The 13,027-nt window shown below is 41.0% G+C and overlaps 1 protein-coding gene across 3 annotated transcripts in view; it reads right to left on the bottom strand.

Annotated features, from left to right (window-relative positions):
* The window catches only part of TBC1D12 (TBC1 domain family member 12), a 103,825-nt gene extending 91,100 nt beyond the window's left edge, over positions 1 to 12,725 (bottom strand). For all 3 annotated transcript variants that reach the window (XR_004302679.1, XM_032432186.1, XM_032432185.1), the window contains exon 1: positions 11,615 to 12,725. Coding sequence is in view for 2 of the 3 variants with exons in the window: in XM_032432186.1 (XP_032288077.1) it covers positions 11,615 to 12,552 (938 nt within the window). In the remaining variant the exon portion in view is untranslated. The remainder of the gene's footprint in view (positions 1 to 11,614) is intronic.
* Between the last annotated feature and the right edge of the window lie 302 nt (positions 12,726 to 13,027).

Raw genomic sequence — 13,027 nt, 5'->3', positions numbered from 1 at the left:
AACACAGCTCTAGGGTGGTGGTGGTGGTTGTTGGTTTGTTTTGTTGACCTTTTTGCTCAGGCCTGACCTAGAAGTACTTCTTGAACTGATGGCATGTGATACAACTTACCTTCCAGTAGCATAGTTGAAATCCCTCTAGTGATCAAGGTGTTATGATGTTTCCATTAAATAGACAACTAAATCAAAAGATTGTATTTTGGTGGTCTCTTAGAACAAAACAATCTTATCTCTTCATTAAATATATAGCTAGTTATTATTTTATTTGGGAAAATGTAATAGTGGTTATCTTCTAAAATTGTTCCTTTCTGCAGTATAATTCTCAGTTATTTGTACGCCCAATTTTGAAATTTAATTGCTATCCTAGGTATTCTTGACAGTATTAATGCATTTCTGGGAGTATATCACAAAGATGGCTATTATTCTCTGGTTATATGTTCAATTATTGTGCTGGTTACCTTATATAATAATTATCTATCAAAAACTGTATTAGTCTTTGATAACAAATTTTGGTTCCCAACACCCAATTGTGAATCACAACAAATCTCTGTTTCCAAACAACACCCAGGATTTCAATCTCTTCAATCCTAGGTAGTATCAATGAGGTTAAAAAGTCAATCCAACAGGGTGTCAAGGGCCATGTAACAAAAAAAAAAGAGCATTACATTTTATCACTTACATTTTTTTTTAAAGATTTTATTTATTTATTTGTCAGAGAGAGAGAGAACACAAGCAGGGGGAGCGGCAGGCAGAGGGAGAAGCAGGCGGAGGGAGAAGCAGGCTCCCTGCTGATCAAGGAGCCTGAATGTGGGACCCAATCCCAGGATCCCAGGATCATGACCTGAGCCAAAGGCAGATGCTTAATCAACTGAGCCACACAGGCGTCCCTATCACTTACATTTTAAAAACCTACATTTTATCACTCTTCAAAAATACAGAAACTGCTCAGTTGAGATCTTTTACTGACTTAAAACTTCAATAGTTTACTTCAGAACTTAAATTTAAAACTACACAATATATCTTCCGCTAATGAGCAATTAATTTTCTCCTTATGGGTGAGAGGGATTTTAATTCTGTTTGCTAGACTTACCATGGTGCTTGCAGAAAATTCTCCTTTTAACAATGAAACTCAAGGAAGAACACATTGCATAAAATAGTACTTTTTAATATCTGAATCTATCATACTAGCACCTAAACTTTTAGAACCTAAATTAAACCATATATATATATATACACACACATATATATATACACACACAAATACATATATAGGTTATTTTACATTATATACATTATATCATATATGTACTATATATATTAACCTAAGGTATATTATATATATTAGGTAATTGCAGGTTATATATATATAAAACCTATCATTAAAAAATATTTCTGCTGCACAATATGACCTCTTAAGAGGCCATGAGAGGATGAGGACATTAGGGAAGTTAAGAGGGAGACACAGCAGATACCTTTAAGGCAAGAAGTTGCCAGAAACCTCTACAAAGGCACTGAGGTAAGCAGGGCAGAAAAATAAATATGGGGATAATCTGTAGTAATACTCTGAAGCCTAGCAGCCAAAGTACAGAGCTAACTTCCAGCTAACATGTATTCTCCTCAGCAATTTTTCTCTGTAGAAACATCTTCCAACTCATTCTCTTAACAGCTTTTCCTGTCTCTAACTTTAGCTTCACACTCTCCCAATTTTCTTTATCTATTTCCTTACCACCTTAACTGAAATAGTATGGAAACAACGTATTTATCCTTAGTAGTTTTATATTTCCTGTCCTGCTTTTCAAAAGCAAATAAGAGCATTTTCTAAAGACAAGGAAATGGACCCTCCCCTCAAGCCTCTAGAGAAGAATGTAGTCCTGCTGACACCGTGATTTTAGCCCACTGAGACATATGTTAGACTTCTAACCTACAGAGCTATCAGATAATGAATTCCTATTTTTTAAGCCAAAAAAAGATGAGTATTTTCTGTTTTTCTTACAAAAAAATTTATAGTCTCTGAGTACCTTTTTCTTGGGACAATAAAAGTATTTCCCCTACTTGACTAGAAGATGACTATAGACAGTCTAGATGAAAACCAGATTTGGAAACTGTAAATAATTCCCAGTGTATGATGGGTAGTTATACATTACAGTATTTGCAAAAATATGAGAAAATAGCACATAATTTGATTTCAAAACTATCATGTTCAGTTCCAAACTCAGAAGGTTTTAATCTCCATGGGGTTAGAAACAGGCAGATGGAAATATTTTCTAGCCAATAATGTATCTCAAAATAAAATTCAAATTAAAAAGAAAGTGAAAAGCCAAATTCAAAGGTAAATTTAAACACATTACCAAGTTCACTCTCAAACTAGCTCTAACTAGGAACATAACTTGTAGCTTGGTTTCCGAAGGTAAACTTCTCTTAATTGCAGGAAAGAGCCTGCTGAAAACCCAGACAGTCACATGGGTTTCCCTCTCTTTCTTCTTTTGGCCACAGAAATAAGTCCAAGAAAGGCTGAAGCAGCAAATTCTAGAGGGGAATAAGCCATGTTCAATCTGCAGGATTTTTTCTTAAAGGCATGGAAAAGAGTTACAACTAGCAGCAGAAGGAACGAAAATTAACACCTTTTTTGATAAGCTATAAATAAGGAGAGGTAAAGTTATGTCTCCAAGTTAAAGAGATCTGAGTAAAATTTTAAAAGTTAAAGCTTTTCACAGAATAGGCAAGCATGACTATCTACACAGCATAAAATGAAAGTAAAAGACCCTTCCTACTAATGAAAAGGAAACTAAGATTTAATCAGGCAGAGATAACTTCTCAACCTAGTGAAAGTTAGCAAAATACTTCTACATTTGTATTTACCCCTGTTCTCTACTGTACCTGTACTTACACTCACCAATTACAGAGGACCTACATATGACCCAATTTTGAATCAATAAGGTAATATGAGTTATAAATGAATGTTGTACCTTCTTTCAGTTATTATCTGAGGACACCTGCCTATCAACAATTATTTCAGTAATTATAGGCTGGAAACCACCTGCATCAGAATCACTGGGGGGGGGTCCTTGTTAAATACTTGGTTTCCTGCTGGCCCCACCCAAGATCTAGTGAATCAAAAAAGGAGGGGGAGCTCAAGAAATCTGCATTCTTAACAACCTCCTCCCTCCAGGTAATTTTAAACACTAAAGTTTAAGAATTATTGCAGTAGGGTCTAAGCAACTATCAATCAGAACTACCTGGGGACAACTCAGGGTAGCTGGCAGAGTTCCTAGGAAGAAATAAGCTGCCTCAAAAAGGACCGACTTTCCCCTTCCCAATATACTTGGAGACGCGTAACAGATGTGTCACCTCAAAATCTCCAAATGTTTCCACTCTTCCCAAAGCTTTCCCACCACAACATACTAACTTCGAAATGTATGAGTGAGCCAAGCTAAACATTTCATGAATTTAAACTAAAAAACTGGCTTTGCCTGTCTATAAGTTCCTTAAAACAATAAAAGATACAAATATTTTAATCCTTCTCAACATTCCCTCCTTTCAGTTCCTTCTCAGATTTGCTTTTTAGTCAAAGCTTCAAGACTTTTGGAAATTTTAGATCATAACGTTATAGTCCATTTTAATTCCCATACAATCCCGAATACCAATTATAAATCTACTACAAATTTTACCAATAAAAATCTACTACACAGGGTGCCTGGGTGGCTCAGTCGTTAAGCGTCTGCCTTCGGCTCAGGTCATGATCCCGGGGTCCTGGGATCGAGCCCCGCATCGGGCTCCCTGCTCGGCGGGAAGCCTGCTTCTCCCTCTCCCACTCCCCCTGCTTGTGTTCCCTCTCTCGCTGTGTCTTTCTCTGTCAAATAAATAAATAAAACTTAAAAAAAAAAAAAAAATCTACTACACAAATTGTGTAATGTTTCTTCAGGTAGTACACAAAAAATCCATTCATCTCTTCCTTTCTTTAAACCAATGGATTTCAGTAATGAAGCTGGGGAAGGGACTGCGGCTGTCATACTGAAGTTTGAATAATAACATTTGAACCTTCACTACATGCCAGATAAGAAATACAACACACTTAGAACATTATCTCATGGACAATCTCATGAGGTGGGTATCACCATTATCCTTACTTTATGGATGAGTTGCCTAAGATCTAGAGGGGTCAAGTAACTAGTGCAGAATTATACAGCTAGGAAAGCTAATTCCACCAAGGCAGTCTAACTCCAGAACCAGCACTTTTAACACTACACTATCCTGTATTTTGAATATGCCACCTGCCAAAAAGGCAAGTCCCCTGAATCTAAAAAGGTAGGAGTTGTGGATTCTGGAGAATTTCATTTTTAAAAATGTGCTTTCAGGTGATTTTGAAGTATAACAAAAGCTTGGAATTATTGCACTAAGGCTACTAGTTCGCCAAAGTGGAACCCTGGCAATCTTTGAGATATAACTCATGGTCCGGGAAGTTAAGGTCTCAAATTCCACCGCATTGATTAACTAGAATTTACTTACCCTATTTTCTCTCCTACTCCAAAGAAATTATAAGAAAAAAAATCTAGAATTTTCTAATTAGAACTGCTGGTCTATACTATCTATATATAAGAAACTAAACAAAAATTACTGATGGTCAGCACGATTATTCTGGGGCAGAGTCAGACCTTTACTAAAAGAAATGTGCAAGGTAGAATTTATTTTTTTTCCATTGAGGCATTTTATTTGCACATATGTATTACATCCCTAGGAAAAAAAATCCCAGGATTTTCCCTCCTGTGTTTTCCACTTCCACTTCCTTCTTCATGGTCCATAATGCCAGCTGAGGTTGTCAGTACAATGAAACCAAACTGGGGGGACCGGAGCCGATTATTCTGCCGTTTTTCTAGATCTGTGAGTTGTACATCAAATCTGGGGCTGATTATTCCATGCTTGTTTAACCTGCCCATGAGGTTCACAACAATTTTCCCAGCTCTGTGATCATCAATGATTTCAAATTCGCCAGTGTAACCATGCTGCATCATCACAGTTAGAAACCAGATGACGACTTTGGAGCATGGCCTATAAGAACCTGGCGTTTGCCTCTCTTTTCAGCTTTGTAAATGCTCTTGAGAGCATCTACCAGGACATTCATGCACACCATTATGGAGGCACAGAAAGATGGTGGAAAGAGTTGCAAGGTAGAATTCAGAGTTGGAGATATTTCTGTCTCTGGCAACTTTCTCATTTTACAGGTGAAACAAACATCCTCTTTTTAAAAGCACCATCTTTAACTCAGTTCACATTTGTAATATTTAGCTGGCAAAATTTTGAGGTCCACAATAGTACTGCAAGAAAATCATGTAACATTATCACAGTATATTGGAGCTGAAAGGAACTCTGAATCTCCTAATTTCACAGATAAGGAAACTGAAGTGACAAATTTAGTTATTTGCCCAAGGTCACACAATTATTTAATGGCAGAAGCTACCCAGGACAAAAACCAAATTTCTTATCTCTCAAGTCAATAGTATTTTTACTACACCAAAAATTATGTTTTTGTTTGTAAACTTCTCATGATTCGTAGAAATCAGTGTATTAGCTTCAAGCCCTAGGAATCAGTTTTTTTTTTTTTTAAGATTTTATTTATTTGAGAGACAGTGAGAGAGTACAAGAGAGGAGGAGGAGAAGCAGGCCCCCCGCAGAACAAGGAGCCCGACGAGGGACTCTATCCCAGGACCCTGGGATCATGACCTGAGCCGAAGACAGACGCTTAACCGACTGAGCCACCCAGGCGCCCCTTTGCTCTAGTTCTGATTCTTTTATTCAATCACTATCTGACTATGGGCAAATAATTGTAAAATAAAAATAAATCCTACCCTTAGTAGGTCATGGGAATATTTCCAGAATTAGAAAACACATATCAATATAATAACTTTGGAAAAACATGAAATTATGTAGAATTAAGATATGCTTTCATAATTTTTTCTATAGGCAAATTAGTAGGTACTGTTTGTTAAATACTGCCCCGAATAGTCTGAACTGAAAAGCCTTGAAAATCAATGCCCTCGGTCCACCTGAAGAACAACTCATTACCATGTCTAACTCATTTCCAATATTAAATTAATACCACCTTACTAGGTGATGTCTAGCAAATAAAAGGTTTCTCTGATTAACAGCACTGTTGATTTTCCATAGGATATTAAACGATGAATAAAGTGATCCCTGAAGTCCCTTCTACTTTAAACATTTCTTATTGTACATAAAACACAACTGCTCCCCAAATAAAAATCTTTTAGTCAATATCTCTATGCTAAATAAAGTGTGAAGTTTAATTAATAGCAATGTACAAATGCTCGTTTCTTACTTGTGTTAAATGTACTACAGTAATGTGATATTAACAATAGGGGGAGGGGTGAGGATATACTAGAATTCTCTACTATCTTTGCAACTTTTCTGTAAATCTAAACCTATCCTAAAATAAAAAGTATTTAAAAAATAAAGTAAATCTCTATGCCCACTTTTAATAGTTCAGAAAATTTCTACCAAACAAGTAACTCCAAGTTAATACTGGAGTAATAGTCTGCCTTGTCATTGGGATCTAGTGTTAAAAATGTTAATTTAATTTAGCACTTCAAAATAATATTTGAGCACTTAAAATTATCTTAGTCTCGGGGTCCCTGGGTAGCTCAGTCGGTTAAGCGTCTGACTCTTGATTTCAGCTCAGATCATGATCTCACAGTTGTGAGATTGAGCCCCATGTCAGCTCTGCGCTGGGCCTAGCACCTGCATAAGATTCTCTTTCCCTCTTCCACTGCCCACCCCCCCATTATCTTAAAATTATCTTAGTTTCAGAAAAATTGGAGTTCCCCAGTATTTTCTACCTGATTTATATTTAGATTATCACATTTCTAACCATCCACCCTAAAACCACAAATTTCTAAGGTAACATCCTTAAACCATAGCTGGATTTCAGTGGTTTAGCGTTTGTGTTTTAAGAAAACACTGGATAGAGTGGGGGAGGGGAGCAGGGAACAAATACAAAAGGCTCTTGAGCCATTAGCTCCTCAATCTAATAGGTAGCTTCACAACACTCTAAAATCTTAAAAAGAGCCTTATTTTTATTCTAGAGCAATGAATTACGTATTATTTTCAGCTTTTCTAAAAATTTCAAATATTTTAATTATATAAGTAATGTTAAAGGAATTTCATTAGTGACATAGAAAAGAGTATTTTCACATATTTTTAATTTCTTGCAGTAACAAAAATGTAATATTTAGATCAAGATATTCCTTCATTCTCCTTACAAATAACTATCCCACACCTATATTAAATGCTTGATTTGGGGAGCTATAAAAATCTTTTAAAACTTATCAGAAATTTGATATTTTGCCTCTTCTTTATTGAAATGTTGAAAAAGAAATTTTTTGAGAAATAGGTTTTTATTTTAGTTGGTTGGGAGGAATACACGCTGTGCAACAAATAAGGGAGCCCTATCTGACAGAGGTCTATGATGGTTCAGTCAGGTGAATTATGATTTTGCCAACTAGTGTAAATTTTAAGTGGAAAAAGGAATGTGGTTGATTTTGTTGTTTCTGAGAACAATAAAGAAAAATTGCATGGGACGTCTGAGTGGTTCAGTCGGTTAAGTGTCTGACTCTTGATCTCAGCTCAGGTCTTGATCTCAGGGTGGTGAGTTCAAGTCCCACGTTGGGTGTGGAGCCTACATAATAAAATAAAAAATTAAAAAAAAAGAAAAGAAATCACTAAAAGAGCCTTTAGTCTTCCTTATTCTGTCTAACTGTAATAAAAGAGTTCTGTGAAAATAATCTTTTACCACAACATTTAGTAAGTTTCAGAAGTCAGTAATTATAGAAAAAGCTACATGGATCCGTATGTTTCATAATCTATGTCAATTCTCTTTTTAATACTTTCTTTTCTACCTTAGCTATGCCCTTTAAGGCCACCATCATGATTCACATGAAGACTTTGTAAAAAAAAAAAAAAAATTATCAGCAACAGATACCTGTGTGTTTCTAAGTAACAGTACCTTGCCAGTGCAATCTAAACAAAACTCAAAAGTATTAATTGGCTTAAAAAAATACATCTGTAAAGGGTGTACCTATCCAAAAAATAAATCTTTCTAGTTTGAAAAAAATTAAGACATGAATTTGAAGGACCCATAAAAATAATTTAAATTTATTTTATTTTTGAAAGAGTAATAAACAGATCCTTAAAGAACAAAGGCTAGTCTGGAAACACAAGATTTTTTTTTTTTTTAAGTTTTCATCTCCTTCTTCTTACTGCTAAGTTGGTGACAGTGGGGGTAGTGTACCCACCTAGTATTTTATTTTATTTTTTTAAGATTTACTTATTTATTTGAGAGAGAGAGAGAGAATACACGAGCAGTGGAGGGGCAGAGGGGGAGGGAGAGAATCTCAAGCAGACTCCCCAGTGAGCACGGAGCTGGATCTCAAAATCCTGAGATCATGACCTGAGCAGAAACCAAGAGTACAAGCTCAAATGACTGAGCCACCTAGGCGCTCCCCACCTAGCATTTTAAAACATGTATGGACAGGAAAAGACCACGGATCTGAGGGAATATTACTTCTGGGGCTCCCAAGGTCAAGTCACCATTCACAGAGAGATGCCCATGTGAAGCTGAGGCAAGCCCCCAATAGGGAATGAACTAGAACTCACCTCATCTGTAAGAGAAGGAAAGTAGGAGATGGAGAGCAATCCCATCCTCGACCAAATTCCTTTAGCTCCTACAGAATTTCTACCCTACTCAATGAAGCTTCTGTCAATGATGTGTCTTAACTGAAGATAACTTTGTAGTAATAGATAAACCATTGTAAAATGTTCCCCTCTCTTAAGTTAAAACAAACATGAAACTATTCCTTAAAAGTATTTCTGTTACAGATTTTTGCCAGGTTAAGATAGAGAAAGGAAGTAGAAAGAAGGGAAAGATGGAGGATAATCAGGTGGGAGAGAAAAAAGCCACAGGTGATTATAAATTGTGATCGAATGTTAACCTGGTCTGAAAATCAGGAATCCTGGTTTCTAATTCCAGCTCTGCCATCAGCTACCTAAAATACCTCATGTAGACAGTGAATTTCCTCATCAAAAAATGAAGTGGCAGTAGGTAGCAGTTGCACCCAAGAAGGAGAATACATCCTAGAACAAGATATCCCCAAAGGGATTCCTCATCTGGAGCTTCAGAGTTAAGAATGACAATTGTACACACAAAGGGAAAAGAAAAAAAACAAAAAAACCCCTCATAGGTTGTCAAGGCAAAGGAAATTTCTGACCATTCTGCCCAGGGATGGGAGATTTCTTCAAAATTACTTGGGGTACCTGGGTGGCTCAGTCAGTTGATCTCTTGATCTCAGCTCAGGTCTTGATCTCAGGGTCATGAGTTCAAACCCCGAACTGGCTTACTAACAAAAAAAACAAAATTACACTACCTAGAGAATAGTGAAGAGGAAGAGTCTATAAAAGTTGCCAATTCAACACAAACTGAGCAAGGTTCTCAATACCACCGCTAGATACTGTAGACTCAGAGATGAATATCATAGTCTCTGCTTTTAAGGTGTTCTGAATCCAGTTAAGGTTTTGGTTAAATGCTAAAAGAAAAATTGTGCCTCTGTGCCCTTTCCCAAGTATGTTATACAAAGAAGCAACTGACACCTAGAATCTTGACATTCAGATGTCAATTAAAAAATGAGGCTTAGAGAAATTAACTTCTGGTACCTGTTTTCTGACTTGAAATCGAGTGCTCTGATACACATGATTAATGTGGCTATATGAATTTCAGCTAGTTATATTAACTGAAATCCTATTAGTCTACAGATTAAGAAAAAAATTTTAATTATATCAAAATTCCTCCCTACTGTTAATATGAAAACCTCATAATAGATTTGCTTTGCTATTGTTCATAATTTGCAATGCATAAAAATGTATCTGTCTTCAAACTTAATACCTACTAGCCTGCACTCCACTGTCCCAATCATCTCTATTCCCAATGGTGGCACAAGCAGGTATTCTGGGTACATTGACTGAATTAGCAATCTCCAAAGCCCCTTCCAGGTCTAAAATTGCCTGACACCTGACATCAAAACATGACCAAAAAACACCCAAAGTTCACAAATGTATAAACTTAGCTCACCTTGCAAGCTTTTAAAATATTGCCACTATAGGGGCGCCTGGGTGGCTCACATGGTTAGGTGTCTGCCTTGGGCTCAGGTCATGATCCCAGGGTCCTGGGATGGAGCCCCACATTGGGCTCCTGGCTCAGCGGGGATCCTGCTTCTCCCTCTCCCTCAGCCTCTCCCCCTGCTCATGCTCTATCTCTGTGTCTCAAATGAATCAATAAAAAAATCTTTAAAAAAAAAATATTGCCACTCTAAGCTTTAAATATATTTTTGTATATTTTTGCAACTATAGGCACAAATACAGATCTCACTACTATATATTCTGTCCCACCAGTAACACAAAATTAGGATTTCCCAATCCTGATGTAAACAACTTTATAAATTTTTGTAAATTCATACAAGGGAAAATAAGCGATAATAAAATAGAAAAAGAAATAATTACAATCAGAAAACTGTGACTGTGTCTACAAAAATGCACACAGATTGTATAATCCTCTAAAACTGGAGCTGCATAATTTGTTTCTTTCGTTTCTATCAAGACCCCTGAAAAGGAAACAAAAACACAGGAGAACTCTGAAAAGGAGAGTTTACAAGTTGGGAATACTCTCCTATTTGCCTAGAGATTAAAGGAAAAAAAAAAGCGTATCAAGCAAGATCTGACTCCGGGAAAATTGGCATTTCATTAATGTGCAACAGGATGAGCATTTTATCCCTATCAAACCCTTTTCCAAAATCTGCAATGTCCAGCACCATAACTTGATTTCAAGAATGGCAGGTCAAAACACAAATACAATGGCACCAAAAATTTAAAAGTTGCTGAAAAAAGTGTAGGCCTATTTGGAAGAAGTAGAGAAGAGGGATTTTCTAGATAAAGCGCCATGGTAATTTGGCTTTAAGGGCTGGGATCAAATTCTAAACTCGAAACTGACTGCATTTTAATAAAGGCCATTGAAACAGTTAAACACTATGAAACACAATCACTTCTAATTTCAAGAATTCCCAAGCCACTTGAATGGCTTTAGACTCCACACAAATAATCATCTCTGCAAAATGACTTCTCTTTCTCTTTCACAACCACACCCGTACACACATAGCGCCGCGCCCACCCCCACTCCCCACCCCTAATCCTCGTAGTACAGTAAAAATAAACTGAGAACCGAGCAGGTTGTCTGCTTTTCCGGAGGAGGCAAAACTGCAGCTGTGGCATGAGCACACTGCCAGGACCTGAATACACGGAAACCAGGTGTGAATAGCAGGTATAGCCTCCAGCCCACAGGGGAACAGAAAGATTCGCTCCCCACAAAGTTGGCAACTTCTCCTACAGGCAACACAATGCTGACCCAGTTCCTCTTCCCCCGGTGACAAATCAAAGCTAAGTCCTGACGCCAGCAAAGAGCCCGCACGGAGGCGGTCCGCAAGCCGCTCTCGGCCAGCGCCCGGTCCCAACCTCCGCCCCGGCCCCGAGCCCGCCCCGAGCCCCCGCGCAGCGGGCGCTGTACCTGGCGAAAAAGTCGGCGAAACCGCCGCTCCGTCGAGCCCGGGCCGAGGTCCCCGCGGCGCCCTGCTCCGTGGCGGGCGCGGGCACCGGCGGCCCGGCGGCGGGCAGGTGGTCGCGGCTCACCTCGAACGTGTTCCGAGAGTTCACCTGAACGTCCGAGACGCCAGGGCGCGGCTCAGCGCCGGCGTCCCCGCTAGTCCTCTCGGCCGAGGCGGCGGCGGACGCGCCCTCCTCGGGACCCCCAGCGCCGTCTCCCGGCCGCTCCAGGTCTTCGCTGCTGCTGCCGTCGCTGGCCGGGCTGCCCTCCGAGCCGCTGCCCGCGCCCTGGGGCTTGTCAGAGTCCGCCGCTGCTAGGCAGCAGCTCCGCAGCGGGTCTTCGAGCGGCGCGGCCCAGTCGGACGGGCTGCCCGCGCCGTCCGCGCCCTCGTCGCCAGGCCCCTCCGGGCGGAGGCGGCGATGGCGCGGATCCCGGCCGCCCGCGCAGGCCAGCCCGCGAGCCTCCTCCAGGTCCCGACAGTCCTGGCCCGGCAGAAAGCCCGAGTCCCCGTTGGTCATGCCTCTGTGCCGCGGAGCGCGGGCATCCGCCACCTCCGCGTCTCGGTGCTTGGAGCCCGAGTCCCGCGGGCAGGCGTCCGAGCGCGGAGCTGCCGGGAGCGGCGGGGCGCGGGGCTGGCCAGCCGGGAGTGGACAGTAGCACAGCCCCGGCTCCAGCTGTCCCCCGGCCGCCGCGAGGTAGCGCCGAAGGAGCTGCTGAGGCGGCGTCTCCTTCTCCTCTTCCTCCTCCTCCTCCGCCGGCGGCTCCACCGCGCCGACGCCTCCGCCAAAACCGCCTGTGGCCCGGATCATCTTCCCGTCCTGGCCCACGGGCTCCGGCGCCGGCACCGGGAGCAACTTGGGGTTTCTTCCCGAGCAGGCTCCGGCATCCTCCGGACCCACCATCTAGGGCCGGGTGAGTGCCGCCCGAGGAGGCGACGGAAGAGTCCCCGGCACAGGCTCGGCCCGGGAATAACCCTAGGGGCTGGGGCCGCGGCGGCCACCGCCGCAACCTTCCCAGACCCACCCCTCCCACCCGGGGCTCCGGGCAGTTGCGGGAGGGCGGGCACGCGCCGTACTTCGCGCACGCGCAAACACCGGCCCGGTCAAACCGCGACCTGGAGATTCCGCGAACCATAGAGATAGTAGCTAGAGAGGCCGCTCCCTGACACTCCGGCGGCCAATCTGGGATCTGCCATCTGGATGATGGAGGCTGGTTGGCTCACTCCGAGCGTGACAATCCTTACAGAGGCACGGGTTTGCCTCTCTTAGCAAAAATTCACTTGACGTACTTAATTTATGGGAGTAGAATACAGGATATTAGATATAAGTCCTTCCAGCTCCAACTGGTCACCGGTGGACTTCACGCTTTTTCATGAAT

Source organism: Phoca vitulina, unplaced genomic scaffold (assembly GCF_004348235.1).
Source record: "Phoca vitulina isolate PV1807 unplaced genomic scaffold, GSC_HSeal_1.0 scaffold48, whole genome shotgun sequence".
NCBI lineage: Eukaryota > Metazoa > Chordata > Mammalia > Carnivora > Phocidae > Phoca > Phoca vitulina.
Note: the sequence above shows the minus strand (reverse complement) of the source record. Positions and strands in the feature narration are given on the sequence as shown.